The 27,361-nt window shown below is 42.5% G+C and overlaps 1 protein-coding gene across 25 annotated transcripts in view; it reads left to right on the top strand.

The window, feature by feature from the left end:
• Positions 1 to 620: 620 nt before the first annotated feature.
• ATP9B (ATPase phospholipid transporting 9B (putative)) overlaps positions 621 to 27,361 on the top strand; it is a 282,461-nt gene continuing 255,720 nt past the window's right edge. For 12 of the 25 annotated variants that reach the window (XM_070512828.1, XM_044744022.2, XM_070512820.1 and 9 more), the window contains exons 1-2: positions 622 to 874; positions 24,618 to 24,791. In XM_070512828.1, the coding sequence (XP_070368929.1) occupies positions 765 to 874; positions 24,618 to 24,791 (284 nt within the window). In that variant the 5' untranslated portion in view covers positions 622 to 764. Of the gene's footprint in view, positions 875 to 24,617; positions 24,792 to 27,361 lie in introns of all 25 variants that reach the window. The other 13 variants (XM_070512831.1, XM_070512833.1, XM_070512826.1 and 10 more) reach the window with 5 other exon arrangements.

The raw sequence follows: 27,361 nt of genomic DNA, 5'->3' as shown, positions 1-27,361 counted from the left end.
GGGAGCGCGTGCCCTCGGCTTCTCCGCGCGCCCGGGCGCGATGGCGGCGTCCCCAGCCCGAGGGCAGCGCGCGGCCTCCACCGAGTGGGTGTGAGGGCGCGCGCCGCGGGGCCCCTTGTGGCTAGAGCGCTGGCAGGCGGGCGGCCGGGGTCCGGGGTGCAGGGCCCCCTGCGGCTGAGAGCGCTGGCAGGCGCGCGGCCGGGGTCCGGGGTGCAGGGCCCCCTGCGGCTGAGAGCGCTGGCAGGCGCGCGGCCGGGGTCCGGGGTGCAGGGCCCCCTGCGGCTGAGAGCGCGGGCAGGCGCGCGGCCGGGGTCCCGCGGTGCAGGGCCGCGTCGCGCGGGGTCCCCGACGGCCTCCGCGCGCGGAGACGCGCCCGCCCCTGAGCAGGGGCCCGGCAGGTACCCAGCCGGGCTTTCACTGCGGCCCTCGGGCCAGGCGCGCGCCGGCCGAGAGGAGTCGGCCTGCTCCAGACACTAGGGACGGCTCCCACGGCCCACGCGCTCCGGGAAGACGGCCCGCGGCGCAGGCGCACGCGCACACGGCCCAGCGCCCGGGCGGGGCCTCGGGGCGTCACCTCCTCCTGCTGGCGCCCGCGCCGCGCGGGGACGTCATCGGGCTCCGACACACAGTGACGCCATCAGGCTCCGACAATCAAGGAAGGGCAGAGCGGGCCGGCGCCTCAGCCGGGCTGGAGTTGACGGAAGAGGGCGGGGAAAGGCGGCGGATCGACGGGCGCGGGGAGGAGCGGGCCGGTGCGGCCGAACATGGCGGACCAGATCCCCCTGTACCCGGTGCGCGGCGCAGCGGCCGTGGCCAGCCGCAAGCGCGCGGCCTACTACAGCGCGGCGGGGCCCGGGGCCGAGCGGCCCGGCAGGTAACGACGGGCCGCGCCGCCTCCCCGCGCCCCCCGTCCGTCCCGAGTCCGTCCCGGTTCCGTCCCGAGCCCCGGCCGGCGGCCTGCGCCCACCCCGTCCCGGGCGGAGATCAGTCGCAGCGTGGGTTCGGGGGCTGCTCCCGGGGCAGCCAAGCCCCGACCGCGCGTCCCGCAGCGACCGCGGGGCCCGGCGCCTCCCGTGCGGCGTAGACCGTGAGGACGGCAGGTGCCGCTCCTAGTCGGCGTCGCGGGCGCGGGGCGCTTCTCGCTGAGCCCGGAGCTTCCGCGGCGCCCGCGGCCGACGCGCTGTGCCCTTTTAGGGCTGGGGCGGAGGTCGGAAAGGCTGCGTCGTGTAATGGGCTACGCTGGGTTTAGGGGGAGGTCAAAATGCTCGGCCCTTTGCTTTAGAGTGGAAGTCTCCTATCTGGTTTGTTTCAGCTCAGTTCAACTTATTTCTCACGCGGAGAATACTACGTTTTATGTAATGAGAAAAAGAAACATCAAAAGGGGAGATATTGCCCTTTATGATTACTAAAGTTTTATTCCTGAGGATTTGCAGAAGCAGTTAACCTTTAAAACTTGGGAAAAAATACACATTTCAATATACGAAATCTAGTTTTCAGAATTTTAGAATTCGAGTTTTTAGAATAATTTTTGGTTTGGGCTATTTGAGAGGGTCTAACGTGTTCAAAGGAGTCCGTAGGACAGCGCTGTAGAGCTGAATTGCATGTCGGTTCATTTGCTTACTAGTCGTTTGATCTTAAGTAACTTATTTAAACTGTGCTCCCTAATTTCCTCAGCTGTAAAATAGGGGAGAATATTTTTTTTAATGGGATTACTGAGCGTTACAGGGGAACTTAGGTGCCTTTTTAAAAAATTTTTATTTTTATCTTTCTGGTGAGGAAGGTTGTCCCTGAGCTAACGCCTGTTGCCAGCCTTCCTCTTTCTGTGTCGGGGGATTGTCCCTAAGCTAACACCTATGGCAGTCTTCCTCCTTTTTTTTTGCTATATGGGACGCCACCCCAGCGTCTCTTGATGGGCGGTGTGTGGGTCCGCTCTCCGACCTGTGACCCCCAGGCCGGGGAAGGGAGAGCACAAACTTAACCACTCGCCACCAGGCCGGCCCCAGTAGGTGCCCGTTTTTAGTGTTTGGTGGGAAGTGGGTTCTTCAGAAGTGCCACTTCTTTCCTCCCGGTGTTCCCTATGAGAGTAATTGCGTTAGTAATTCTCTGAGCGATTGATTTTAGGAGATCGTTATTTGGAAATACGCCATCTATTTCTCAGTAGGTTTCCGTTAAAATTTGCAGATCAGTTCCTCCTGGATGTTGAGGCTCTGTCATTGTACGTGTGTGTTTAGGATGCCTTGTCTTCAGGGTGGGTCGTCTCTGTTCTTGTCCTGGGTAGTTTTCCTGCTCCGAAGTCTACTTCAGTGGACACTCATGTGGCCACTCCTGCTTTTTGTGGGTTAGTGTTTGCATAGTGTTAGGTTTCAATCTGTGTTGAATTTGTAGTGTTTCTTGTTGGATTGTGTTTTCCCCTCACACACTCTGTCAGTATCTGTCATTTGATTGGTGTGTTTAGACCATTTACGTTTAAGGCAACTATTGATATGTTAGCACTTAAGTGTGCCATTTTATCATCTGTTTTCTGTTTCTTCTGATTCTCATTCCTCTTTTTCTCTTCTTACTTTCTTTTGGGTTACTTGAATACTTTTTTGATCTCTACAGTTTTGTTTTGTTTTGTTTTTTGGCTGAGGAAGATTGGTCCTGAACTAACATCTGTGCCAGTCCTCTTTTTTTGTACATGGGGCATTTCTACAGCGTGGCTGGTGAGTGGAGTAGGTCCTTGCCTGGGATCCGAACCTGTGGACCTAGGCTGCTGAAGTGGAGAGCATGGAACTTTAACCACTTGGCCACAGGGCGGGCCCTCTACAGTGTTTATTTTTTTTTGAGGAAGATTAGCCCTGAGCTAACATCTGCTGTCCATCCTCCTCTTTTTGTTGAGGAAGACTGGCCCTGAGCTAACATCCATGCCCCTCTTGCTCTACTTTATACGTGGGACACCTACCACAGCATGGCTTGTCAAGTGGTGCCGTGTCCGCACCCAGGATCCGAACTGGCAAACCCTGGGCCCCAAAGCGGAACGTGCGCACTTAACCACTATGCCACCTGGCTGGCCCCATCCTCACCGTCTTTAAATGTGGTGTCCTGAGTATCAGATGGTGTTATACTTTGATGTGTGCAGATCATGGTCAGGACAGTTTATTGTACGTGCCCGTATTCTTGCTCTTTCTGTTCTTCCTTCCTTCCTTCCTGATGGTACAAGAGTCTTTCTTTTTGAAGAACTTCCTTTAGCCAACCTTGAGATTTCTTTCATCTTAAAAAGTCTTTATTTCTCCTTCATTCCTGAAGGACAGTTTTATTGAATGTAGGATTCCCGGCTGGCACTTCTTAGCACTTGGAGACTGTTGTTCCACTTCCTTCCGGCCCGCATGGGTTCTGATTTGAAGTCACTGTCATTTGAATCAGTGTTCCCTGATAGGCGATGGGTCTTTCCTCTCTGGCTGCTTTCAAGTTTTTTTGTTGTCTTTAGTTTTTAGAAGTTTAATTATGATGTATCTTGGTGTACATTTCTTTGGGTTTATCTTTTTTGTCATTCACTAAGCTTTCTGTTGAATCTGTTCGTTTTTGTTTCACCAAATTTAGGGAGTTTTTAGCCATTGTTTCTTCAAGTACCCTTGTTTCCACTCTCTTTCTCCTTACGTTGGGGACTCCAGTAATACAAATGTTGGATGTTTTGTTAGTGTTACATAATTCTTTTAGGTTCTTTTTTTTTTTTTTCAGTTTCTTTTCTCTGTTTTGTTCAGATTGTGTAAATTCTTTTGATTTGTTCTCAAGTTCCCTGATTCTGTCCTCTGTGATCTTCACTCTACCATTGATCTCATTGAGTGAGATTTTATTTCTCTTGCTGTATTTTTTAGTTTTATAATCTCTCTTTGTTTCAAGAGACTTTGAAATTGATAGTTGAAGCATTTTTATGTTTGTTGCTTGAAATGCTTGCCATAATTCTAGTGTCTGATTTAATCTTAGTTTTGGTGTCAGTTGATTGTCTTATTCACACTGTGAATGTTCTGGTCCTTGGTATGACCAGTGGTTTTCAACTGTCTTCTGGACATTTTGTCTCTTTTATTTTTATTTTTTTTAAAGATTTTATTTTTCTTTTTTCTCCCCAAAGCCCCCCGGCACATAGTTGTATATTTTTAATTGTGGGTCCTTCTAGTTGTGACACGTGGGATGCCACCTCAGCATGGCTCGATGAGCGGTGCCATGTCCCCACCCAGGATCTGAACTGGCGAAACCCTGGGCTGCCAAAGCAGAGTGTGCAAACTTAACCACTTGGCCACGGGGCTGGCCCTGAACATTTTGTCTCTTACGTCAGGAGCCTGTGGTTCCTATTTGGTTCTTTAGCTTTAGCAGGTAGTTGCCCTGTTTAGATTTAGCACATAGATTCTGGCTTACCTTTGTAGGCTGTGGTTCCAGTGACAGTTTAATGTTCAGGGCCTTTGTGCTGTGATCTTTGTTTTCTTTGGTTTATGTGGTGCTGCTGGGGCTTTTACTTGTCTCTGCTTGTGCAACTGAGGGGAAGAAGGGATTTTCCCAGGCTGATGTCTCTTAGTAAGAGGTGAAAGTGTCATCCCATGTGGATGAGGAGGCTTCATTAGCTGGGCAGTGGTTGTGGCTGTATGCCCCTCTGTATGTGCCCCCTGCCTACCCTGGTGTGTCTGGGTAGGAGAGGAATCTCAGCACCTCTGTGGCCAGATCCCTCTTGGTGTGCCCTCCTGCTGCTCTAGTGTCTTAGGACAGGGAGGGGACTTCGAGCCATGGAGAGAAACAGTTTCCTAGGCTGGCTGCTTCTCTGGTGGGGTTGCACTTGTCAGTGCTGCCTGGCTGCTCCCCTCGCGAGAGGGGAATCTCAGGCCTGTGGGGACACAGAAGGTTCTTGAGGTCTCTGACCTCTTGTTGCGGTGAGGTTCCCCTAAGTAGTGCTGCCCAGATGTCCCCGTGTCCCAGGGGAGTCTCAGGCCCTGGGGAAGGATGCTGCTTCCTGTGACCACTTGTTGATCTCTTTTGCTGGTGGTAGTTGACTGTCGTCCTATCTAGGGGAGGAATGACCTTCCTGGGCTGCCTTCTCTTGCTCGGTTGGAGGTTAGGAAACCCTGCACCTGTGTCCTTCCCTCTCTTGGGTGGGGGTATGTAAGACATCCTGCTGCTGTGTTCCTCCAATCCTGGGTTGCAAACCATCCTGACTCTCTTCCTCTCACTGCTGCTTTCTTACTGCCTTCCAGAGGTCTCTTTTGCTTGGTTCCTGCTTTATTTCCAAGGTTTATAGATGGACTGAGGTGAGAGGAGCAGGGAGAAATAGATGTTGACTGGAAGTTGTGCTTCCACGTTATTCTGTGAAGTTTGGTTGTATTTTATCATGGTAACGCATATGGTTTAAAAAATTTAATAGTGGTAAAAGTTTTGCCTTAAGATACTGTGGCTCTCTATCCCACTTATTCATTCTCCTTTACCCTAGCCTCTCATCCCAGAGGCAGTTACTCTGGGCTCTTCTAGCTATTTCTTCTGGCATTTGCACATCTTCATTTTTCAGTGGCTGTATTCCTGACTTTGTCAACATCTAAAACTAATCCTGAAGGCTTCCTTGATCTCAACCCCAGCCAGGATAGAGTTAGATGCCCCTGCCAGGCTCCTATAGTACCCTGTTTCCCCTTGTAGCACTGACTGCACTTGACTATAAATGCTTATCTTCTCCTTAGACTTTAAATTTCATGAGTAGAGTGGCAATGGCTGTCAGATTTTACCCCTGATACCTGACCTCATGAGATGAGTTGGAAAATACTCCCTTCTCTTCTGTTTTCTGGAAGACATTGAGTAGAGTTGTTCCTCCTTTAAATGTTTGGTAGACTTTTCCAGTGAAACAATCTGGGCCTTGAGACTTCTTTTTTGGGCCTTTTAATTTACAAATTCAGTTTCTTTAACAGTTACTGGGCTATTCAAATGTTGTGTTTCATATTGGGTGAGTTGTGATAGTTTGTGCCCCTTGAACAGTTGATCCATTTCAGATACGTTGCCAGATTTGTGTGTGTAGAGTTGTCCGTAATATTCCCTTATTATCCTTTTGATGTAGTTTCATTCAGATGGTGGTGGTTTGTGCCTTCACTTGTTTTATTGGTCAGTCTTGCTAGAGGTTTGATCTTTTCAAAGAGCCATGTTTTATTTTACTTATTTTCTCTATAGCTTTCTGTTTTCAATTTCATTAATTTCTGCTCTTTGTTTTTCCTTACTTTTGCTTGCTTTAGGTTTGCTTTTCTCTTTTCATTCTCGTTTCTTAAGGTGGGAGCTTAGATTATTGATTGGAGACTATTTTTTTTCTTCTTCTTCTTCTTCTCCTCCTCCCCAAAGCCCACCAGTACACAGCTGTATATTCTAGTTGTGAGTGCCTCTGGTTGTGACATGTGGGACACCGCCTCAGCATGGCCTGACTAGCGGTGCCATGTCCGTGCCCGGGATCTTAACCGGTGAAACCCTGGGATGCTGAAGCAGAGCACACGAACTTAACCACTTGGCCACGGGCTGGCCCCCTGTAGGCTTCTTTTTTAATGTAAGCATTTCGTACTGTAAATTTTCCTTTTGGCACTGACTTACCTGTGACACACAAATTTTGGTATTTTGATTTCCTTTGAGATGTCTTCTCTGACCCATGGGTTATTTACAAGTATGTTTGGAAAATTTACTATTATCTTGGGGCTGCCCCCGTGGCCGAGTGGTTAAGTTCGCGCGCTCCGCTGCAGGTGGCCCAGTGTTTCGTTGGTTCGAATCCTGGGCGCGGACATGGCACTGCTCGTCAGACCACGCTGAGGCAGCGTCCCACATGCCACAACTAGAAGGACCCACAACGAAGAATATACAACTATGTACTGGGGGGCTTTGGGGAGAAAAAAGGGAAAAAATAAAATCTTTAAAAAAAAAAAAATTTACTATTATCTTTCTGCTACCGATTTCTAGTGTGATTCCTTAGTGGTCAAAGAACACGCTTTGTGTGATTTCACTTATTTTAAATTTGAAGTAATTTGTTTTGTAATGAAAGATTTGGTCTGTATTGATAAGAATTCCTGGGGTTCTTGAAAGTGTCTTGTGCTCTTGTTGGGTGAAGTGTTCTGAAATGTTGACTGGATCCTGTTGGTTAATGCTGTTGAATTCTTCTGTCCTTTCTGGTTTACTGTCTAGTTGTATCAGTTGTTGAGAGCGGGTTGTCAAATTCTCCAACTGTAATCATGAACTTGCCTTTTTCTCCTTTTAGTTCTATCAAGTTTTGCTTCACGTACTTTGCAGATCTGTTGTTGGGTGCATACATGGTTGGGATTGCTTTGTGTTCTTCATGGACTGACTCATATCATTTTGTAATTTCCCTGTCTGTCTCTAGTAAATTTTTTGCTCTTTACTTTATCTGACATTAATATAGCCACTCCTGCTTACTTGCTTTCTTTTTAAAGATTGGCGCCTGAGCTAACAACTGTTGCCAATCTTCTTTTTTTCTTTTTTTTTTTGCTTTTTCTCCCCCAATCCCCCCAGCACATAGTTGTATATTTTAGTTGTGGGTCCTTCTAGTTGTGGCACGTGGGACGCTGCCTCAGCATGGCCTGATGAGTGGTGCCATGTCTGTGCCCAGGATCTGAACCGTCGAAACCCTGGGCCACTGAAGCAGAGTGTGTAAACTTAACCACTCGGCCGTGGGGCTGGCCCCCTGCTTTCTTTTAATTAATGTTTGCTTGGCGTATAATTTTCCATCCTTTTAATTTCAACCTACTTATATTTGAAGTGAGTTTCTTGTAGCTGGCTTATGGTTGGTTTATATTTTTTATCCATTTTGCCAGTCTCTGTCTTTTGATTGATATATTTAGAACAAACATTTATGGTCAGTGTAATGAATGATAAGTTAAGGCTTACGTCTGCCATTTTACTTTTGTTTTCTGTGTTTTTTCTTTCTGTTTTCTTTTTCCTGCCTTCTTGTGGGTTACTTGAGCATTTTTAAAAATTTCATTTTGATTTACCTACAGTGTTTTTCAGTGTAGCTCTTTGTATAAATATCATTTAGTGGTAGTTCTCGGTATTACATTATACATACCTAACTCATTAGAGTATACTGTTGTCAATATTTTATCAGTTTGAGTAAGGTGTAGAATCCTTACCTCTTTACATCCTTATATTCCCCCCTCTTAGTAATGGAATTATCTTCTTAAATTATATGTAGGTTTTACATATGTAAAAGTTCATAAACATTTTCTTTACATACAATTAGAACCGTACATCAAACTGTTATAGTTTTTGATTTGTCTCTTGACTATAACTTAGAAAATTCAAGAGGAAAAGGAAAACCTGTTGTATTGACTGATACTTTTGCTTTTTCTGTTGTACTCTTATTTCCTGATGTTCCAAATTTGCTTATTTTATTATTTCTGTTCTGTTCTAAGAATTCCTTTGCTATTCTTTTAGGTTAGGTCTGCTGGAAACAGACCTTCTACTAAATTCTCTTAGTTTTCTTTCATCTGAGGATGTCTTATTTCCCCTTCATTCCTGAAGGATAATTTCACCAGATGTACAGTTTGAGTTTGACAATTCTTTTCTTTCAGCACTTGAAAATATTATGTTACTTTTTTCTGGCCTCCATGATTTCTGATGAGAAATCTGATGTCATTTGAATTTTTTTTTCCCCTGTAGGTAGATGTCACTTCTCACTACTTTCAAGCTTTTTTCTTTTCATTTTGTTTTCAGTAGTTTGATTATTATGGGTCTTTGCATAGATTTTTTTTTGAGTTTATACTGTTTGGGGTTCACTGTGCTTCTTGGATCTAAGTTTATGTCTTTTGTCAGATGAGAAGTTCTCAGTCATTATGGGTTTGAACACTGTTTTGTGTGAATACTCTGTCGTCTCTTCTTCTGATTCTCTAGTGACACCCGGTGAGATCTTTTCTTGTAGTTCCATACAGTCATGAATTTCTGCTCATTTGTTTTTAAGTCCATTTTCTCTTCAGATTGGGCAGTTTCTGTTGTTCTGTCTTCAAGTTCATTGATTTTTCCTCTCTCTTCTCCATTCTCATGCTGAGCCTATCTGTTAAGTTTTTTAATCTCTGTTATTCAGTTTTTTAGTTTCAAAATTTCCCTTTGATTCTTTTTCATATTAGGTATTTCTTTGCTGAGACTTTGTTTTTTTCATTTGCTTCTCGCATGTTCATAATTGCCTATTGAAACGTTTTTATAATGTATGCTTTAAAATCCTTGTTGTTGCAACACCTGCATCATTTTCATGTTGGCTTCTGTTGATTTTCTTTTCTCATTCAAGTTGAGATTTTCCTGGTTTTTGGTATGACAAGTGATCTTTGATTGTGTCCTGGACACTTTGGGTATTATGACAAGTGATCTTTGATTGTGTCCTGGACACTTTGGGTATTATGACAAGTGATCTTTGATTGTGTCCTGGACACTTTGGGTATTATGACAAGTGATCTTTGATTGTGTCCTGGACACTTTGGGTATTATGACAAGTGATCTTTGATTGTGTCCTGGACACTTTGGTATTATGACAAGTGATCTTTGATTGTGTCCTGGACACTTTGGGATTATGCTGTGGAGCTCTGGACTTGAAGTCTTCTGTTTTATAGGGCCTCCTTTTGACACCACTTTGACGGGGCGCTGGGTGACACTGCCTTGTGAGTGTCAGATGAAGTGAAAGGCCAGGTTGCCTACAGAGCCCCTTGACACCTGGGAAGGGAGGGTGCCCTGTTACCCCTGGGCAGAGGTGGGCTCTGAGATTCTGCTGACATCACTTTGGCTGGGAAGAGCAGGAATGCTCGCCTCTCATGCAGTCTCCTCTGACAGTGGTAGGGACGGGCAGGGCTGCCTCTTAGGTTGGTTGGGGTGGAGGTCTGTGACCTGCTGGGATAAAGGTCCCACCCCTGCCCCAGTGGGTAGGGCAGTGGGAGGGTGTCTGCCCACAGCTGGGAGCGTGAGAGGCTGGGTTGCCTTCCCTCTTTGCCATCCAGTGATGGGGTAGGGGCTGTGGTTTTCTTCTGTCTTCTTTGGCTGGGGATGGGCATTGCTATCTGAAAGTTCTCTTTCTGTTAGGTTGCTCTTTCCTGGTCTCTTCCCCCACTCTGTTTCTATAGACTTTTTATTGTGGTGAAATATATGTAACCAAACTAACCTTTTTTTTTGTTTTTTTTTTAAAGATTGGCACCTGAGCTTACAACTGTTGTCAATCTTTTTTTCTTTTCCTGCTTTTTCTCCCCAAATCCCCCCAGTACATAGTTGTATATTTTAGTTGTGGGTCCTTCTAGTTGTGGCATGTGGGACGCTACCTCAATGTGGCGTGACGAGCCATTCCATGTCTGCGCCCAGGATCTGAACCAGCAAAACCCTGGGCCACTGAAGTGGAGCGTGTGAACTTAACCACTTGGCCACAGGGCTGGCCCCAAACTAACCATTTTTAAGTGTACTTTTGACTTAATATGTAACAAGTCAGTAGTTTCATACTTTAAAACTGTAAAGCGAGTAGTTTGTTTTATATCAAAGTTATGATTTTTCTAATATTTCTAATTTTGAGAAATGTGTGTTATATATTAGAATACAACTAAAAAATAAAAAATGCAAATTAGACAGTATAGTCTTATATTTACCAAAAACAAAAGTTTACATCATGCGGCCTTGTTCTCCACATTGGCAATCAAATGCTAATTGTTAAAAAAAAGCCAGCTTTGATATGAACTTTTCTTTGTGAGCTTTGAAAGCCCTTTTCCTCTACCTTATGAAAATGTCATTTTATGCTCATTATGTATGAAGAATTGTAGTAATGTATTTTAAAGGCTCCCAGGTTTTCCTTGAGGTGAAATTATTTTTATTTCATTATAATCATACCAGTTTAGGACACAATATGTTTAAAATACAATGTTGGTAAATTGTTACAATTTGTGTAAAAATTTTTATCTTTGGGTTTGTATTTTATGAAAATTTCCAGGGGAAGAATTAGATGTGATTCGAGTATGTTTTAATAAATGTTAAAAAAAAATATCATATTGTTGTCTATATTATCTAGGGTGAGGATGTTCCTGTTTTTTTAAAAATATGTTATTAGGTAAATGAAATGTTGTGTACCACACATAGTATTTAATAGTTCACCAGGAATGCAATTGCTTGTTAAAATCATTTTCTATATAGTAATGTGAGGAATCTGTTTCTCTTTTGAATTATGAGTATGTGAGTAAAAGTAAGGTATTTGTTAATTTGATATTTTTCATTTCTGTCTTTTAAATGGTAGGTACCTGTGCCATTCAAGTTGTCTTCACGGTTTGAATGAAGAGTGAATGACATTGGATCTTACCTTGTTTATCCATTTCTGTTAGTACCTTCTCCTTGCTCTTCTTTGCAGTGTGGCTATTGGCCCTGCCTAGAGGCATTTGCAATATTATAATAGTTAAACTGTAGTGTTTAGAAAGAGACTCATGCTGAGAACAGATGGCTATTGTCTGATTATCTCTAAAATATTAGTGTGTTTCTTGGTAGAAGCAATACAGTTTTTTTAATGTTAGTTTTCTCATTTTGAGGTCTATATACAATTATCTCTCAATCTTAAAAATTTTACTATTATGATAATATAAAAAATACTTCAGTAGCTGTAAAGATGAAACTTTTCCTTTGCCTTGATGGTTTACAATTGAAAAGCTTTTTTAACGTACAGAATTATTCTTAAGATAGCATTTATCAAAGTGCCCAGGATTCCTTGGAATCAGAGACATATTCTTAAGGTCTATAGAATTTCTTTTAAAAGGATCTGTAGTTCACTCAATTTTTTTTTTTAACTTAGGCATTGTGGGCAACCACTTTTCCTTGTTCTTCTTCTTCTTTTCTTTTTGATGAGGATGATTGGCCCAGAGCTAGCATCTGTTGCCAATCTTCCTCTTTTTGCTTGAGGAAGGTTGTCGCTGAGCTAACATCTGTGCCAGTCTTCTTCTATTTTGTATGTAGGACACCACCACAGAGTGGCTTCATGAATGGTGTGTAGGTCCATGCCTGGGATCTGAACCCTGGGCCACCAAAGCAGAATGCGTGAACTTAACCGCTACACCACTGGGCCGGCCCCTGTAGTTTGCTCAGTTTTACATAATTCTTTACACCTACCAGAATGAAGAAGTTTCACTTTGTTTTCTGCAACTGACAGTATTAGCATGAGGGTAGAGTTGGTGATTGGGGACATCATAGTTTTAGGCAACTGGAGTATGTGTCCAGAGCTAACTGGTCTGCTTGTCTTTAAATTTCTGGTTACATAATACTAGGCATTGCACCATTGACTCTAATTTGGAAGTTTGTCTCAACTTATGTATAGTGTTGATGTAATTTCTCATATCAAGAAATTGGTATTCAGGTTTCTTACAGAACGTTTTAGAAGAGGAGTCAGTGACTCTGAGGTTACTGTGTACGTAGTTCACGTGGGGGTCGAATCTCAGCTTGAGGGACTAACTGACCCCTATCCTTGTTGCTTGTTTTTGCTGCTGAGGTCATGGCATGCTTTTCAGGCACTGTTCCATTAATTGTTTTTTTAAACTAGTCCACTGTTTATCTCCTCTGCTGCTGTAGAAGGGAAAGAGTTCCAATTTCTTGGTGATTTATATGGTTTTCCTCCTTTTCAATGACTCATCAGTGACATGGTTGAACTTGGAAGCTGTATTTGATGAAGGGACTATACATGTTTCTTTATTGTACTTTGTTGCTTTGTTTTTCTACTCTATTAATATGCAGGCAAAGGGGGAAATATTTATTTTTCTTAAAGAAGTTTTAAACATTAGGCGTATTTTAAATGTCTTTCTCCCTTTAATATCAGTTGACTTCTCAGAAACGTTTCCTATCAAAATGGAAACAATAAGTCTGTTAGCTACTTAAGGTAAAAATATGAGTTTAAGCTAGTTATCGTATTGACCTACTTTTACTTAGATCTGTGTAAATTATGCGCCTTCTAGCACTTGAGTGTTTTGTTGAAAGTTGCTAATTTTCTTTAATCCTTTGGCAGCAGTTAAAATAGCTGTCTTCATTTCCTAGCTTGGCAGTACTCTTGGGTTTAGTATCATTCGTTCTGTCGTCTTTGTTCACATTGTTTTTACTCATTTTAAAAATATGTTTCCAGAATTATACTTAATTGCTGGAAACGTTGATTTTTCTTGAGTGACAAACCAATTAAGTGTGTATGACACCAGGCAACAAAGATACTTAAGATTCTCTGCTTATCCTGTCTCTGAAAAAAATCCATTATTCATCATCTTATTGTTTCTAAATACTGAGCTAAGATTTTCAATACAATAGGAAAATTGCTTTGGAAATGGAATAAATTGCTTGCCAGTTCAAAGGCTCCACTTCTGAAGTCGAGGTTACTAAACATGATGTTGCTTATATTCATTATCTACCAGACTCATTGTACTGCTTTTCTAGCATGAAACTTGATAAGATTGTGACTTTTGCTAAAATGCAATGCAATTACTGAAAGAACTTAATGAAAAAGACTAAAAATCTCATTTTGTATACTATATTATAATATATTTAAGTGGTGTTTTGAATTTTAATTGCATTTTATATAAATATTCATCTTCTAGTTGGCTGTTGTAAAAGAAGTGATCTTACACAGAGAAGTAAGAAAAAAGGAATTTTTAAGAGGAAAGATATTCTGCTTTAGGCCTGTTACTTGACAGATCATGTAATTTTGTGCCTAAATCATCTAAAATAACTAGTGGCTTGTCGTAGGGATGTTCTCTGATGGCATCAACAGTAATTGGAGTTGTCTTGTAAAAGAGCATACGAAGAGACTCAAATGAGTATCATTTCCATTAGTGGAGTGGAGTAGGCTGTTCCAAGAGGGATGAGAATAAGTGACTGTTCCTTCTCCTAACACATTTGCTTTCAACAAAAAGTTTTCTACCTTAATATTTCTAGTGACAATATGGTATTCCATCATATATTTAACTAGGTCTAATCACTGATATTAAGGTTTTATTATTTTTGGCTGTGTTTTTAAAGATTTTTTTTTAAAATTTTTCCTTTTTCTCCCCAAAGCCCCCCGGTACATAGTTGTATATTTTTAGTTGTGGGTCCTTCTAGCTGTGGCATGTGGGATACCGCCTCAGTGTTGCCTGATGAGCGGTGCCATGTCCATGCCCAGAATCTGAACCAGTAAAACCCTGGGCCACCGAAATGGAGTGCGCGAACTTAACCGCTCGGCCACGTGGCCGGCCCCTTGGCTGTGTTTTTAAACAGGTCATCTTTGTAGATAAATCTTGTATACATTTTTAATTTTCGTGGGATAATTGGAACCTGTGGTTCACTTTTACTTAGATTATTAAAAAAAAAGGCTTTTGATGCATCTTGACAAATTGTTCTGTAGAAAAGTTGTTCATATCCTTACCAGCAATTAAGAGTGCCTGGTTATCTAAGACTGTTGACCATGCCAAAGGTTAAGAATTATTTGTTTCAGTTGTTTTAATTTGCATGTTGTAAAAGTCTTTCTTGAAAACAAACATTATTCCTAGGTTTAAAACCTTCCCCTGATTTCCCCTTCCACTTGAATTAAAGTTAAGTTCCTTATGCCGCTTCCCAGGCCAGTGGGATTTGCCCCTGCTGGCATCTTCAGCTGCATTTGGTGTTGCTCCCCTTGGCTCTCCTGCTTTAGCCACACTGGCTTTCTGTCCACTCCTGGAGCCCTCTGGGCTCTGCAGCTCCGTCTCGGTCTTCCTAGACCTTCACCTGGTTGGCTGCTTCTCACCCAGGCGTCACTTTCTTGAGACTCAGCTTCCTTGATCTAAGGACGACCCCTCCTGTCACTTTTCGTCTTATCACCTCCTTTATTGTCTTTCTAGCACTTTTCCCTTTGGAATGTAACCTGTTTACTTCTTGTTTTTCTTGTGTTAGTACTTAAGCTGTATATGAGCAGGGGTTTGTGTGCCTGTTTGCGGCTGTACCTGCAGTGCTTGGGACAGCGCTAGCACATAGTAGGCACTCCAGTGTTTATTGAAGGGGCTGGAGTCCCTAATGTGGTTGAACATAATTTTGTAAGTATAGCTATATTTCTTCTGTTGTGAATTGTCTTTGCTCATCAGTGTTTGCTTTTTTATTGATTTTCATTGATTTGTAAGAACTGTTTATAGAGAATCGTTTTTCTGTCATGCGTTACAAACATTTCCCCCAGATTCTCATTTGCATTATAATTTTCGTCTTCGGTGATGCAGAGTACAGACCTCCAGAGAGCCTGGCTGTAGTAAGGAGTCAGTATGCTTTAGCTATCCCTTCTTCAGGGCCTGTTTGTCTCAGAAACTGTTAGGAGGTGTTTTTCATTCTGGTTTTTGGTCTAATTCACAAACCTGTTCCCTGAATAATCCATCTCCTGAGTGAACTTGCCATACGCATAAGGATTTGGCTTTTCTAGGATAATCGTATCGAGTGCAGCACGTAAACTACGGCAGCCAACAGGAGGATGAGCAGAAGGGGCCCTCGTGGTAAGCACAGGCAGAACTCGCGGTGTAGGAGTTAGCCGGGTGTGTTCTGTCTTCCAGCGGTTACTTGGCGCCAAGGAGCCAGAGTATCATCAACAATAGTCATAGAAATATTTTCTTTTTTTAAAAATTGTGGTGAAGTATACATAACAAAATTTACCATCGTAACCAATTTTAAGTTCACAATGCAGTGAACTTAAATGACATTAAGTATGTTCACACTGTTCTGCAACCTTCTGTTTCTATGAATTTGACTCTTCTTAGCACCTCATGTAAATGGAATCCTGCATTGTGTGTCTGGCTTATTTCACCTAGCATGTTTTCAAGTTCATGTTGTAGCTTGTATCAGAATTTCCTTCCTTTTTAAAGTGAATAATATCTCATTGTGGGTATATACCATATTTGTCTGTGGACATTTGAGTTTTTGTTCTTTTTTTATAGTAAAAATTTCCTGTGTTAATTGTCTAAAACTAGAAATTAAATGAATATATGTGAAGTGCTTAAGTTCATGCCTGACAATCCAAGCTTCAATAAATGTTTGATGCTGCTCTCTCCTCCTTTTTCTCCTCCTCCTCCTTCTCTTGATGTTAACTAGCAGGGTCACAGGTAGAGAGGTCCAGTCGGCTCACACAGTCACTGTTCCTTCACTCAGTCGGGTGTTTTCAGCACAGCCTCGCTCCCTGGTTTCTCTTCTGACCTCCCTTCCCCGGAGGATACACTTGGCTAGTTCTCTGCAGGAGGGGAGGGGCAGTTGCCTGGTTGGGTGTGGGGAGGGGGCAACGTAGGGATCCAAAGATTTCCTTCACAGCTTTCAGTCCATTTGTGTTTTAACACGCTTCCACACCCACTTGTAGAGTGCTAGTGCTGCCAGGCCCCAGCCCTGTGGATCCCGAGGTTCTCATGGCCTCAATCTCTGCTGCCTGCACTGTTGGCTTCAGATTCTGTTTTCTTGGATCTGCTTAGTTATTTACAATCTATCCATCTGCTTTCTGGTTTCCTACATTTTGTTATTTTCTCCTCTTTTGTTTTCTGTTCTTGCAGGTTTAAGCTTTAAAAAAAAATCAATTTTTTTGGCATTGAAATTAGGTTATGTATTTAATCTTCCATCTTTACATGAAACCTTTTTTTCATTTTATGTGTATATGTTTCTTTCTTCTCTTTCGGAAGACTGGTCTTCTGGGTTTCTTACTCTACATAGTGGCGTCGACCTCCAACAGCTCTCCCACAGGAGTTAATAGCTTTAGTTACCTGGAGGGAGACTGTCTTTTTCTCAACTCCAGTTCCAGAATTTTTGAACAACTGTGGCTTAGCTTGGTTGGATGCCATTCCCCACCAACCATTGGGATTTGAGCTCCCTATGCAATTATATAGCAGTCCTTCGGGTTGGGTGGGGAGTGGGCCAGATTCCTAAAGAAAGAGGAGCTGGTGAGGCAGAAAAATAGTCCTGTTCTTCAGAACTTAAATTCTCTTCTACCACTAAGCTCTCCAGCTACTGCCTGTCCTTGCAAGGCTAAACCTATTTATTCTAGCTGCCTACTTCATATTTCATAGAGACCTCAAACTGAAAATGAATAAAACCAAACCCAAGATTCCCCTCTCCTGTCAGAATCCTGCTCCTGCTAGTGTTTTCTACTCTACTGAGTGGTCCTGCCATCCATCCTCCTGTACAGAGTATCCTTAGGCCTCTTGTGTCCTCTGGGCACATAGCTAACTTATCATCTATTTCTGTCTGTCCTGGCTCTTAAATATCTTGAATTCATCCATTTCTCTCCGTTTTCACTCCAGCTGCTTCGTCCAAGCACCATAGCTGTGCCCTAACTCTGACAGCCGCCTCCTGGTTGGCCTCGGCCTCTGCCCTGACCAGTTCTCCAGGGCGGCTAGAATGCAGAGTGACTTGCGTGTTTGCTCCTTCTCTGCAATGGCTGTCCTTCCTGTGATTTGCAAGGGCCTTCACTGCCAGGTTCCTACTGACATTCCAGGCCTGTGAGGTACCCTGATGCTGACCTCTGTGCGGCTGCCCCTGCTTCCTTTCTCATCTTTCAGGACACCATGTCGTTCCACACTCCTGCTCCTCTGCCTGGAATGCAGCTGTCTTTTGGCTGCATCCCTCCTGTCCTTTTCAGCTTTGAATGCAGGCATCACCCTCCTAGTACTAGGTAACTGTCTCATCAGTTGCCACTGCTGTCATTTTACATTTATTGATCAATGACTTTGAGCCCCATGAGTTAGAGGGTGTGTCTTTTTGTTACTGACCATTGTGTTCTCAGTGTAGGTACTTGCTTGGTGCCCAGCAAGTCCTTCACTGAGTGTATATACTCAGTGTAGCCAAATGGCTTTCTGAGTGTTTGTTCACATTCCTGTGATGATCTTGAGAGATGATCTTCCTTGGGCTCCTAAGCGTAATGTACTCTTATACTCTGGTACTTTCAGAGGTCCCATGGTTTTTATCTTGAATATTTAATAATCCTGGGAGGAGGAGAGATCTTTCAGTAGTTAGTGTTTGCTAAAGATCAACTCACAGTCTCTTTAGGCTTATTCTTTGTTTTATAGGGTGAGGGTGAGCCACTGTGTGTAGGTCCCTGTGTCTAGTAGGTGATTGCCCAGTGAATCTTTGCCAGTGCTGAGTGTCGGTTCCCCTCAGTGCCTAATTCTCTCTACCTTGAACCACTGCAGTGCATGGGAGAGCTATAGTGAAAGGCTCTCCACACTCTTCTGTCTCCTGCGTACAGAACATCTCTTAGTTTTGCTGGGATGCAACTTGCCCATACCAGTGTCTTCTACTTAGAACCCTGTCTTATTGGAGGACTATGTTTCAAGTAAGTGAGAGAGATGAGAGCCAGGTAGTGGAAAGCAGGATTATCAAATTGACTCAGAATACAAAGAAAACAAAACCATGCCATTAGTTGTTATGTAATTGTAGTACAGGCAGGCGTGCACTGCACAACGATGTTTCGGTCAACGATGGACCACATGTATGATGGTGGTCCTTAAGATTAGTACCATAGAGCCTATGTGTACAGCAGGCTACACCATCTAGAGTGTACTTACACACTCTATGATGTTTACACAACAACGAGATTGCCTAATGGTGCATTTTGCAGATGTCCCATCATTAAATGACACGTGACTGTAGTTGCCAATTGCTGCTGTAACGATTATTACAAACTTAGTGTCTTAAAATAAATTTATTATCTCCTAATACTATAGATCAGGACTGTATTGTCTCACGGGGCTAAAATGAAGGTGTCAGCATTCGTTTCTGTAGGCCCTGGGGAGAATCATTTCATACATGTGGTTGTAGGGTTAAGGTCCTGTGTCCTTGCTGGCTGTCGGCTGGGGGCCACCCTTAGCTCCTAAAGGCCTGTCTGTGGTCCTTGCTCATGGCACCCCATCTCGGAGCCAACAACAGGGCAGTGAATCCTCACACTACCATCCCTCTTGCCCCTGCTTCATGGCGTGTTTTTACAACCCCCATTCTTCTGCCTTCCTCTTCCACTCTTAAGGGCCCATGTGATTCCTTTGGGCCACTTGGATTATCCAGGATAATCTTCATATCTTAAAGTCAGCTAATTAGCAACCTTAATTCCCTTTTGACTTGTAATGTAACGTATTTGCAGTGTAACATTAAGGAGTAGAATGAGGACATCTGTTGGCAGGGGGGATCTGTTATTCTGCCTACCACTGTTATTAAGAAGAGCTCAGAGGGGGCTGGCCCCATGGCGTAGTAGTTGAGTCCAGGGCGCTCCACTTGGGTGACCTGGGTTCACAGGTTAGGATCCCAGGCATGGACGTGCACCACTCCTCAAGCCATGCTGTGGTGGCAACCCACATACAAAATAGAGGAAGATTGGCACAGGTGTTAGCCTAGGGCTGATCTTCCTCAAGCGAAAAAAGAAGAAGGTTGGCAACACTTGTTAGCTCAAAGTGGATCTTCCTTACCAAAAAAAATAAGAGAAAAAGAAAAAAAGAGCTCAGAGAGTTACCTGTTCAAACGGCTATGGGCCCAGCCTGTTTACAGATAAACTTTAGAAAAAAATTTCAAGGATAATTTTCTTACCATGTAATCTGTGATAGAACAAGCACATATTGATTGAATTATATAAGTAAAATATTAGCTACTAAATGCAGAATATATTAAAGAGATTAATTCAACTAACTGTGCTCAGCCACCTTTTGGGACAGCCTGTGGATTAGCTGCTCTGAGGTTGCTGCAGACAACAGGTCCAGTCACAGGTGGAAAGCTCGCCTCGCCCGCTCCTGCTCAGGGACTACCTGGGGCTGCTGTCTTGGGGCTGGGGCCGTGAGCAAGTCACTGCCTTTACAGAGACAGGTCCAGCTCCAACATAGAATAGATAGATGGCACAAAATTGTACTTGGAGCTAAAAGAGTCTTGGAGCGAAAGTAACTTATGACTGATACAAGATAAATACAGTTCCTATAAGTTAGCATTGTCAAACTAGAAAATCCTATGGGAAAAACAGATATATTTATGATAACATTATAATGATAAAATATCTAAGAATAAAATTATTTAAAATGTTTTGACAGATGTGTAGATATAAAATTTTAAGAACGTAAGAACTTTTGAATGAAACTATATATTACCTACTCATCCAGTTCTTCCCTAATCTTGTTTATAAATTCAATATAATGTTTAAAATTCTAACAGGATTTTTTTGTTTGCTTACTTTTGGAACTCAACAAAATGATTTAAGAGTTTATCTAGTAGGGAAAAGATAGCCTTCTTTGAAAAGTAGCAAAGACAACTTTGGGCATGAATTATGAGTGGATAAGTTGTATCAGATATTAAGTTGCATATGAAGCCATATTTAAGTTGTACTGATTTCATTAAAAATGGAAAAAACAATTCCTCAGGTTACTCTAATATATTTAAAAGATTGCTTGGCAAATCAACATGGGAGAGACGGACTCTTCCAGAAATAATACTGCCATTTCTGTTGTTAGATAGTGTATGCATTCCCGCAAAACCTCGTTCAGTGGAAATGCTCACTGAAAATAGTGTTTATGGGCAAAAACAAGTTAGACAAGGCAGACCACCGGAAACCTATCCTGCTTTGTGACCACATCACTAATGAAAACAGTCATAGTCTTGGTAGCATTAGCTCAAGGGGCACGTTGAGCTTCTGGCCAGTGAAAAAGTGCGTCTTCAATAAAAGACTTCCCTGTGAGGAGGCTGATGGTGCCGGGACTGCTGAGTGTGGAGCCACAGGCAGAGCACACTGGCTGCAGGGTGCCCAAGGTTGTACACAGCCAAAATGTGCCCAGCTGAACTGAATTTTCTGTACAAGAGGCGGGGCAGTCTTAGCCAGAGTTTGTAAGTAGTATACGATCCCATGACACCATGCGTGTGTAGGGCCGATGACAACAAGATGCCATTGTCTTCCCCCGTATGTAAGCAGAGGGGCAGTGTATTCAGCCTCAGTCTGATGAGGTTAGGTAAAATTGCTTCTAGTATTTTTGGTATTATTCATGGCACTCATATTGGTTGGAGTTTAAATGTGCAGTTTGGTAATATATATCAAGTGTTTTAGAGCTTATGACTTTATATAACACTTCTAGTTCTGGAGATCTGAAATAATTCATGTAAAAATATGGGAGATGTTCTATGCACAGATACTTACACTGAAATATTATTTAATGGGAAATTGTAAATATCTTGTCTGTCCAGCAATAGGGGATAGCTCAGCCACTTGGTTAATCCACTTGCGGAGTACTTTTTAGTTAACAAATGTTAAAAAGACGGTAGAGAAACTTGGGGCTCAGGTAGGCATTAGCTCATCCGGGGACTTTCTATCCAGGGACTTTCTATCACTGAATTACACTTATGTTTGGATTCTTGACAGCCAGATACTTATTTTAAGAATAAAGTCCTGAAAACAGAGGCTTTTGGATCTTGCCTTCTGACCTTCTCACAGCATCCTAATAGGCAAAGCGCTATCTGGCACCATCACCATGCAGGTGCACACACTCACTGGCACTTACCCACCTAAATGCATGTGCACATGCGTGTGTGCGTGTACATGCCCACACGTGCCTGTGCACATGGAAATACAATTACCTGAAAGGTTTGCTAAAAAGAAAGCTAACTGCAGATATAAAGCTCTTCTATACTGAGGAGGATGTATTTTCATAAAGTCTAGAGCAGAATGGAAATCCTAGTGTTGTTGGATATTCATGATTCTTTGGAGTAGCACTCATCGTTGTCCTTCCCTCTTAAGGCTTTCATTTCCAAAGTGTTGGCTTGTGAGTATAAGAGATCTAGAGAAAGAAGAGAGTAATGATGATGAAGATGACAAATTTCCAAATGACCACAGATCTTAGAGAACATGGTAGGAAAAAAGATGGAGAAGCCGGGGATTCAAGAAACAACAAAGAGAGGACATCTGTTTTGGTCTTTAAAATTATTTTCGCTCGAATACATTTTTCCCAATTGTTCATTATTAGATATTTCAAACATACAGAAACATCCAAAGAATAGTATTCTATAGAGATTCAACAGCTGTTAACATTATACCCCATTTGCTTTCTCTCTCTCTGTGCTGAACTGTTTCACGGTGTGTTGTGGGTCGAGTGACCTTCAGCGTGGGTCTCCCAACAGTAAGCATGATTCTTCAGCCACATCACTGTCGTCACAACTGAGAAAATTAGCTAACTCATAACATGGCATATCCAGCCCATTTTGGATATCTCCTGTTGTATTAAGAATTTATTTTTTTTCAAATTGTGTTAAAATACACAACATATAATTCACCATTTTAAAGTGCACAATCCAGTGGCATTTAGTACACTGACAGCGTTGTGCAGACATCACCACCATTTAATTCCAGAACATTTTCAAGAATGTCTTTTATAACACTTTTTTTGAATCCAGGTACCAATCAAGGTTTAAGTGTTTCATTTGGTGGTATCTCTTTAAATTTCTTTTAATCTGGAGAAATCTTAACAGTTTTTCTTTTTCCTAACAGTATGGAGCTTTTGAAAAGTCCAGGCCAGTTGTTTATAGTGTGCCCCACATTCTGGATTTGTACCTCCTGAGTCAGTAACTGCTCTTCATTTCCTGCACTTCCTGTCGTATGAAAATGAGCTCTCAAACAGTGCTTCTGTAACATCAGTGTGCGGGACTCCTTAGCATGCATTGTAGGCCTACTCCCACGGTTTCTTGTCCTGTAGGTCCTGGGGTGCCTGAGGATTTGCTTTTCTGACACATTCCCAGGTGGTGGTGATGCTGCTGGTCTGGGGACCACACTTTGAGAACCCCTGCTCTAGAGACTGATTAAATTCAGTAAATGTTTTGGCAAGAATGATTGATATGCTTCATATTGCATCACATCAGCAGGCAGACAATGTCAGGTTGTCTCATGGGAAGTGGTTCTGAGTTTGATGACTCATTTAAGGGGGGGCCTCTAGAGCTTTTGGCAGTTTGTACATTTCCGTTTGCAGTTGTGAGGAATTTCTGGGTTGTCCTGCAGTATCATGCGACGTTCTGTTCCCAGCAGCCTTTACCAGATGATTTTCATATCTACTAATGATCTTGGCCTAAACCAGTTACTACATTGAGGGTTGGAAAATGAGGATTCTCACGTTATTTCCACATATATGAGCTGGTAATTTTTGGTGAAGAGGAGTTTTCCTTCTCTCTCTCTTCTTGAGAATCACTATAGACTCATGAATTCTGTTTATTTAACAAATTACAATCAATAAGAGTCATTATCCTTATTGCTCAGTTGTCCCAAACTTGGCGGGGAGGTGGTAAATGCTTCAAGCTTACTCCCAGGTCATCATCTTCTTCTTTTTTTTTGAGGAAGATTAGCCCTGAGCTAACATCTGCTGCCAATCCTCCTCTTTTTGCTGAGGAAGACTGGCCCTGAGCTAAGATCCATGCCCATCTTCCTCTACTTTATATGTGGGATGCCTGCCACAGCATGGCTTGCCAAGTGGTGCCATGTCTGCACCCGGGATCTGAACTGGTGAACTCCAGGCCGCTGAAGCAGAACATGCACACTTAACCGCTGAGCCACTGGGCTGGCCCCTGCTCTTTTTATTTTTAACTTGGGGTAATTCCTACCTGGAGGCTTGATGTGAAATTAAATAAGATAGCATTTGTTGAATCTCCATTATGGTTTCTGACAAATTGTAGGTTCTCAAAAAGGTAAGTTTTTATTTTTTAAAGATAAATATGTTAATGATTGAGGAAAGATAAATGGACATTTGATGGTAGGCTGCGTATTTTTGGAATCAGAAGGGGATTGTTGAACTCTAGAAGGGATGCTGCTTGTGGAGGAGAGTATTTCATTGAATAGAAAGTTTTAGTAAGGGGAATAACAGACAGAGAATAAGCGGGACATAGCATCCTTGCTGTGTATATCAACTCTGACAGCAAACCAAGGGGCCATGTTTCCATCTGTCAGCATTAGACACCTACATAGTCACTTCCACAACTTTGACTGATGAATGTGAAGTTGGTTAAATTTTACGTCCATCAATCTGTAGAATAGAATGTTTAGATATGACTTGGAGGTATATATTTTTTTGCTAATAGTAATGTTTCAGATGATTTTTTTTTTTCTAAAGATTTTATTTTTTTCCTTTTTCTCCCCAAAGCCCCCCGGTACCTAGTTGTATATTTTAGTTGTGGGTCCTTCTAGTTGTGGCATGTGGGACGCTGCCTCAGCGTGGTTTGATGAGCAGTGCCATGTCCGCACCCAGGATTCGAACCAACGAAACACTGGGCCGCCTGCAGCGGAGCGCGCGAACTCAACCACTCGGCCACGGGGCCAGCCCCTGGATGATTGATTTTTTTATATTCTTGAATTGAACCCAGTGAGTGGGTGGTGTGGTCAAGCTGACTGTGTACATGGAAGGCTGCTTGGAGGGTTTGCTCACAGCATGGTAATGTCGGCTTCCTTGGGTGGCTTTTTCCTTTCCTGTTTCCCTTGGTTAAGTGCATTTTCTGCAAAGGAAAGTACTATGCAGGGATATTTATAATGGTTTGCCTCTGCTGAAGACAGCTTAGTTGGAGAAGAAAGAAAAGTGTGATTGGTAGAATTGGACCAGCTCTTGCCTTAGACGAAACCCTTACCCCGTGACGGAAGATGGCTTGGCCTGCCTCAGCATTCTGTTCTCACCTTTAACCAGGTTCCAGCTGGAAGATGAGTCTGCCCATTTGGATGAAATGCCACTGATGATGTCTGAAGAGGGCTTTGAGAATGATGAAAGTGATTACCACACGTTACCACGAGCTAGGATCTTGCAAAGAAAAAGAGGACTAGAGTGGTTTGTCTGTGGAGGATGGAAGTTCCTCTGTACCAGGTTGGTTACCCATTTCTGCCTGATTTCCTGTGCACTGAGGTTACAGAGTTAAATTACATATAAGCTTAATTTCTAACATATTTATTGTTATATAAAACTAAAGAAGATGCTCTCTAAATGACATCATGGAGAATATTAGTAACATTAGTCAAAACTAGACAGTGCTAATCTGAAAGGGATGGAAAGCCAAATTCACTTTTTTCTGAGACATTTTAGTGTTTTAAAAGATGGAAAAAAATTAGTAATTTTGTAATTAATGCATGGTAGAATTAATTCTGCTCACTGTATCAACATTCATAAACTGTTTCTTTCTCTTCCATCTCTAATTATACTCTCATCCCAAAAGGTAGATATGGACCTATAAAATGCAGTTTAGTAACATTGTAGATATGAGTATTATTCCACTTTAATGCTTTGACTTGGAATAAGATTCTTCTGGTTAATTTAACCAGAAAGATATGAAGATAAGAGCCCTTCATATTTTAAACAAGTTCGCTGGTGGTTGAGATAAACTGATGCTGTGTGTGACATGTGTCACATCTGTTCACCCTTAGAGTCTGGTATATGAAAGCACCTTGTATGTCTAGGACGCTTTGCCTTTGACTGTATGGCCAACCTTAGGGACAGGCAGGACAAGATTACAGCTGACCAAAGCTGGCATGACTTGAGGGGAGTATGTCAAATAACAGTTTTTATAGTCTTTCTGCTTTTTAAGGTTTGTAGTCAGTTCTTTATTACGATCATGAACTTACATCCTTTTGTTCAGAAAAGGAAAGTAAATAATTGTAGAAAAATGTCTTGTTCATCCTTCTTCTCATTATGCTTTTAGAAATTTGCAAAAAGATGTTTTTAGCACTAATTTGAGGTGATATTCAGAACCATTCCATGGACTCCCAGGGATTCTGAGGAATCTCTCAGAGATTGGCAATGTAGAATTAGCAGGTGAGGCTGAACCAGGATTTGGGTTTATCAATCCTTTTCAGCTTCCAGTTAAAGTAGTCTCTATCTTTATCCATCTTATATATTGTAAGCTTTCATATGAAGAAGGAATTTCATGGCTAAACAATGTTTTAGAAATTGCTGACTTTTAGAAATTGTCAGACTAATTTAATAAATGTCTGTGACTTTTTAGAAAACATTTTCTAGGTTAAATAGCCAATATTCCTGGAGTGTTCTTTGTGTGTATATATTTAATTCTGGAGTTAATTTCTTCAACAGATATAAGACTATGCAGATTTTTGGGGGTTTGGTTTTCTTATATCAGTTGTGACGCTTTGTATTTTTCAAGGGATTTCTTTTCAAATTTATATTTAAATTCCTGTGATCTAGCTAAGGTATGTGTGCAAAGGGCTCTTGGACCCAATTCCAACACGAGTGTGGAGTCTTCCCCACAACAGCAAGCAGTTCTTGAGCTCCAGCTGGGTGTCCGAGAATTGAACTTGATTCTGACACTGTCAGTGTCAGTGCATCAGGACTATCCCCCATTTCAGACACCAGATGCAAGTCCAGGTTGTCACCTGTGCTTCTGACCGACTGGCTATAAATCAGAGGTTCCCACCACTCCCTCCTCAGGTTTGATTAATTTACTAGAACGGCTCACAGACCTCAAGAAAACTCATTTTCTCACCAACTTATTACAAGATGGTAAAGGATACGAATCAACAGCCAGATGATGAGATACATACGGTACGTCGCTAAGAAAGCAGCTTGTGTCCTCATGGTGCTTGGGGCCCAGCTCGGTGGCACATGGAAGTGTTCTGATTCCCCAGTGCAGACGCTCTCTGAAAAGGGCTGATGAGCTGTCCTTCTGGTTTTCTACCGAGGCTTCGTTATGTAGTCATGATTGACTAAGTCATTGGCCATTGGCGATTGATTCCAGCTCAAGCCCCCCCTCCTTTCTCTGAAAATCAGTGTGGGACTGAATCCTCTGATCACAGGCCTGGTTCTCCTGGCATCCAGTCCCCACACTGGGTGGGGTCCAAAAATCATCCATTTACTTAACAAAAGACACCTTAATCACACTCAACACTTAGGAAATCCCAAGAGTTCTTGGCAGCTGTGAGTCAGGAACTGTGGATGAAGACCACATACGTATCAGAAATACATTTTGGTTATTTCTTATAAATTACAGTGCCACAATGAGGCTCTGCAGGAATGTTACCATTTTTTATTCCTGATATCGATAATTTGTGTCTCTTTCCCTTAATTAATCTTGATAGGAAATTATCAAGTTTTATTTTTTCAAAGAGCCAAACTTTTGGTGTTGTCTTCTCTTTTGAAATTTTAAACTTTTATCTTGATTATGTGTGAGGAAGATTGGTCCTGAGCTAACATCTGTGCCAGTCTTCCTCTGTTTTATGTGGGGTGCCGCCACAGCGTGGCTTGACAAGTGGTGCTAGGTCCACACCTGGATCTGAACCTGCACACTCCCTGCCACTGGAGCAGAGCGTGCAAACTTCACCACTGTGCCACCAGGCTGGCCCCTAGACTTTTATCTTGAAATAAATTCAGACTTGAAATAAATTCACTTTTATCTTGAAATAAATTCACTTTTATCTTGAAATAGATTC

The sequence above is a fragment of the Equus asinus genome, chromosome 7, assembly GCF_041296235.1.
Source record: "Equus asinus isolate D_3611 breed Donkey chromosome 7, EquAss-T2T_v2, whole genome shotgun sequence".
In the NCBI taxonomy this organism is placed as follows: Eukaryota; Metazoa; Chordata; class Mammalia; order Perissodactyla; family Equidae; genus Equus; species Equus asinus.
This window is presented reverse-complemented; position numbering and strand designations above follow the sequence as displayed.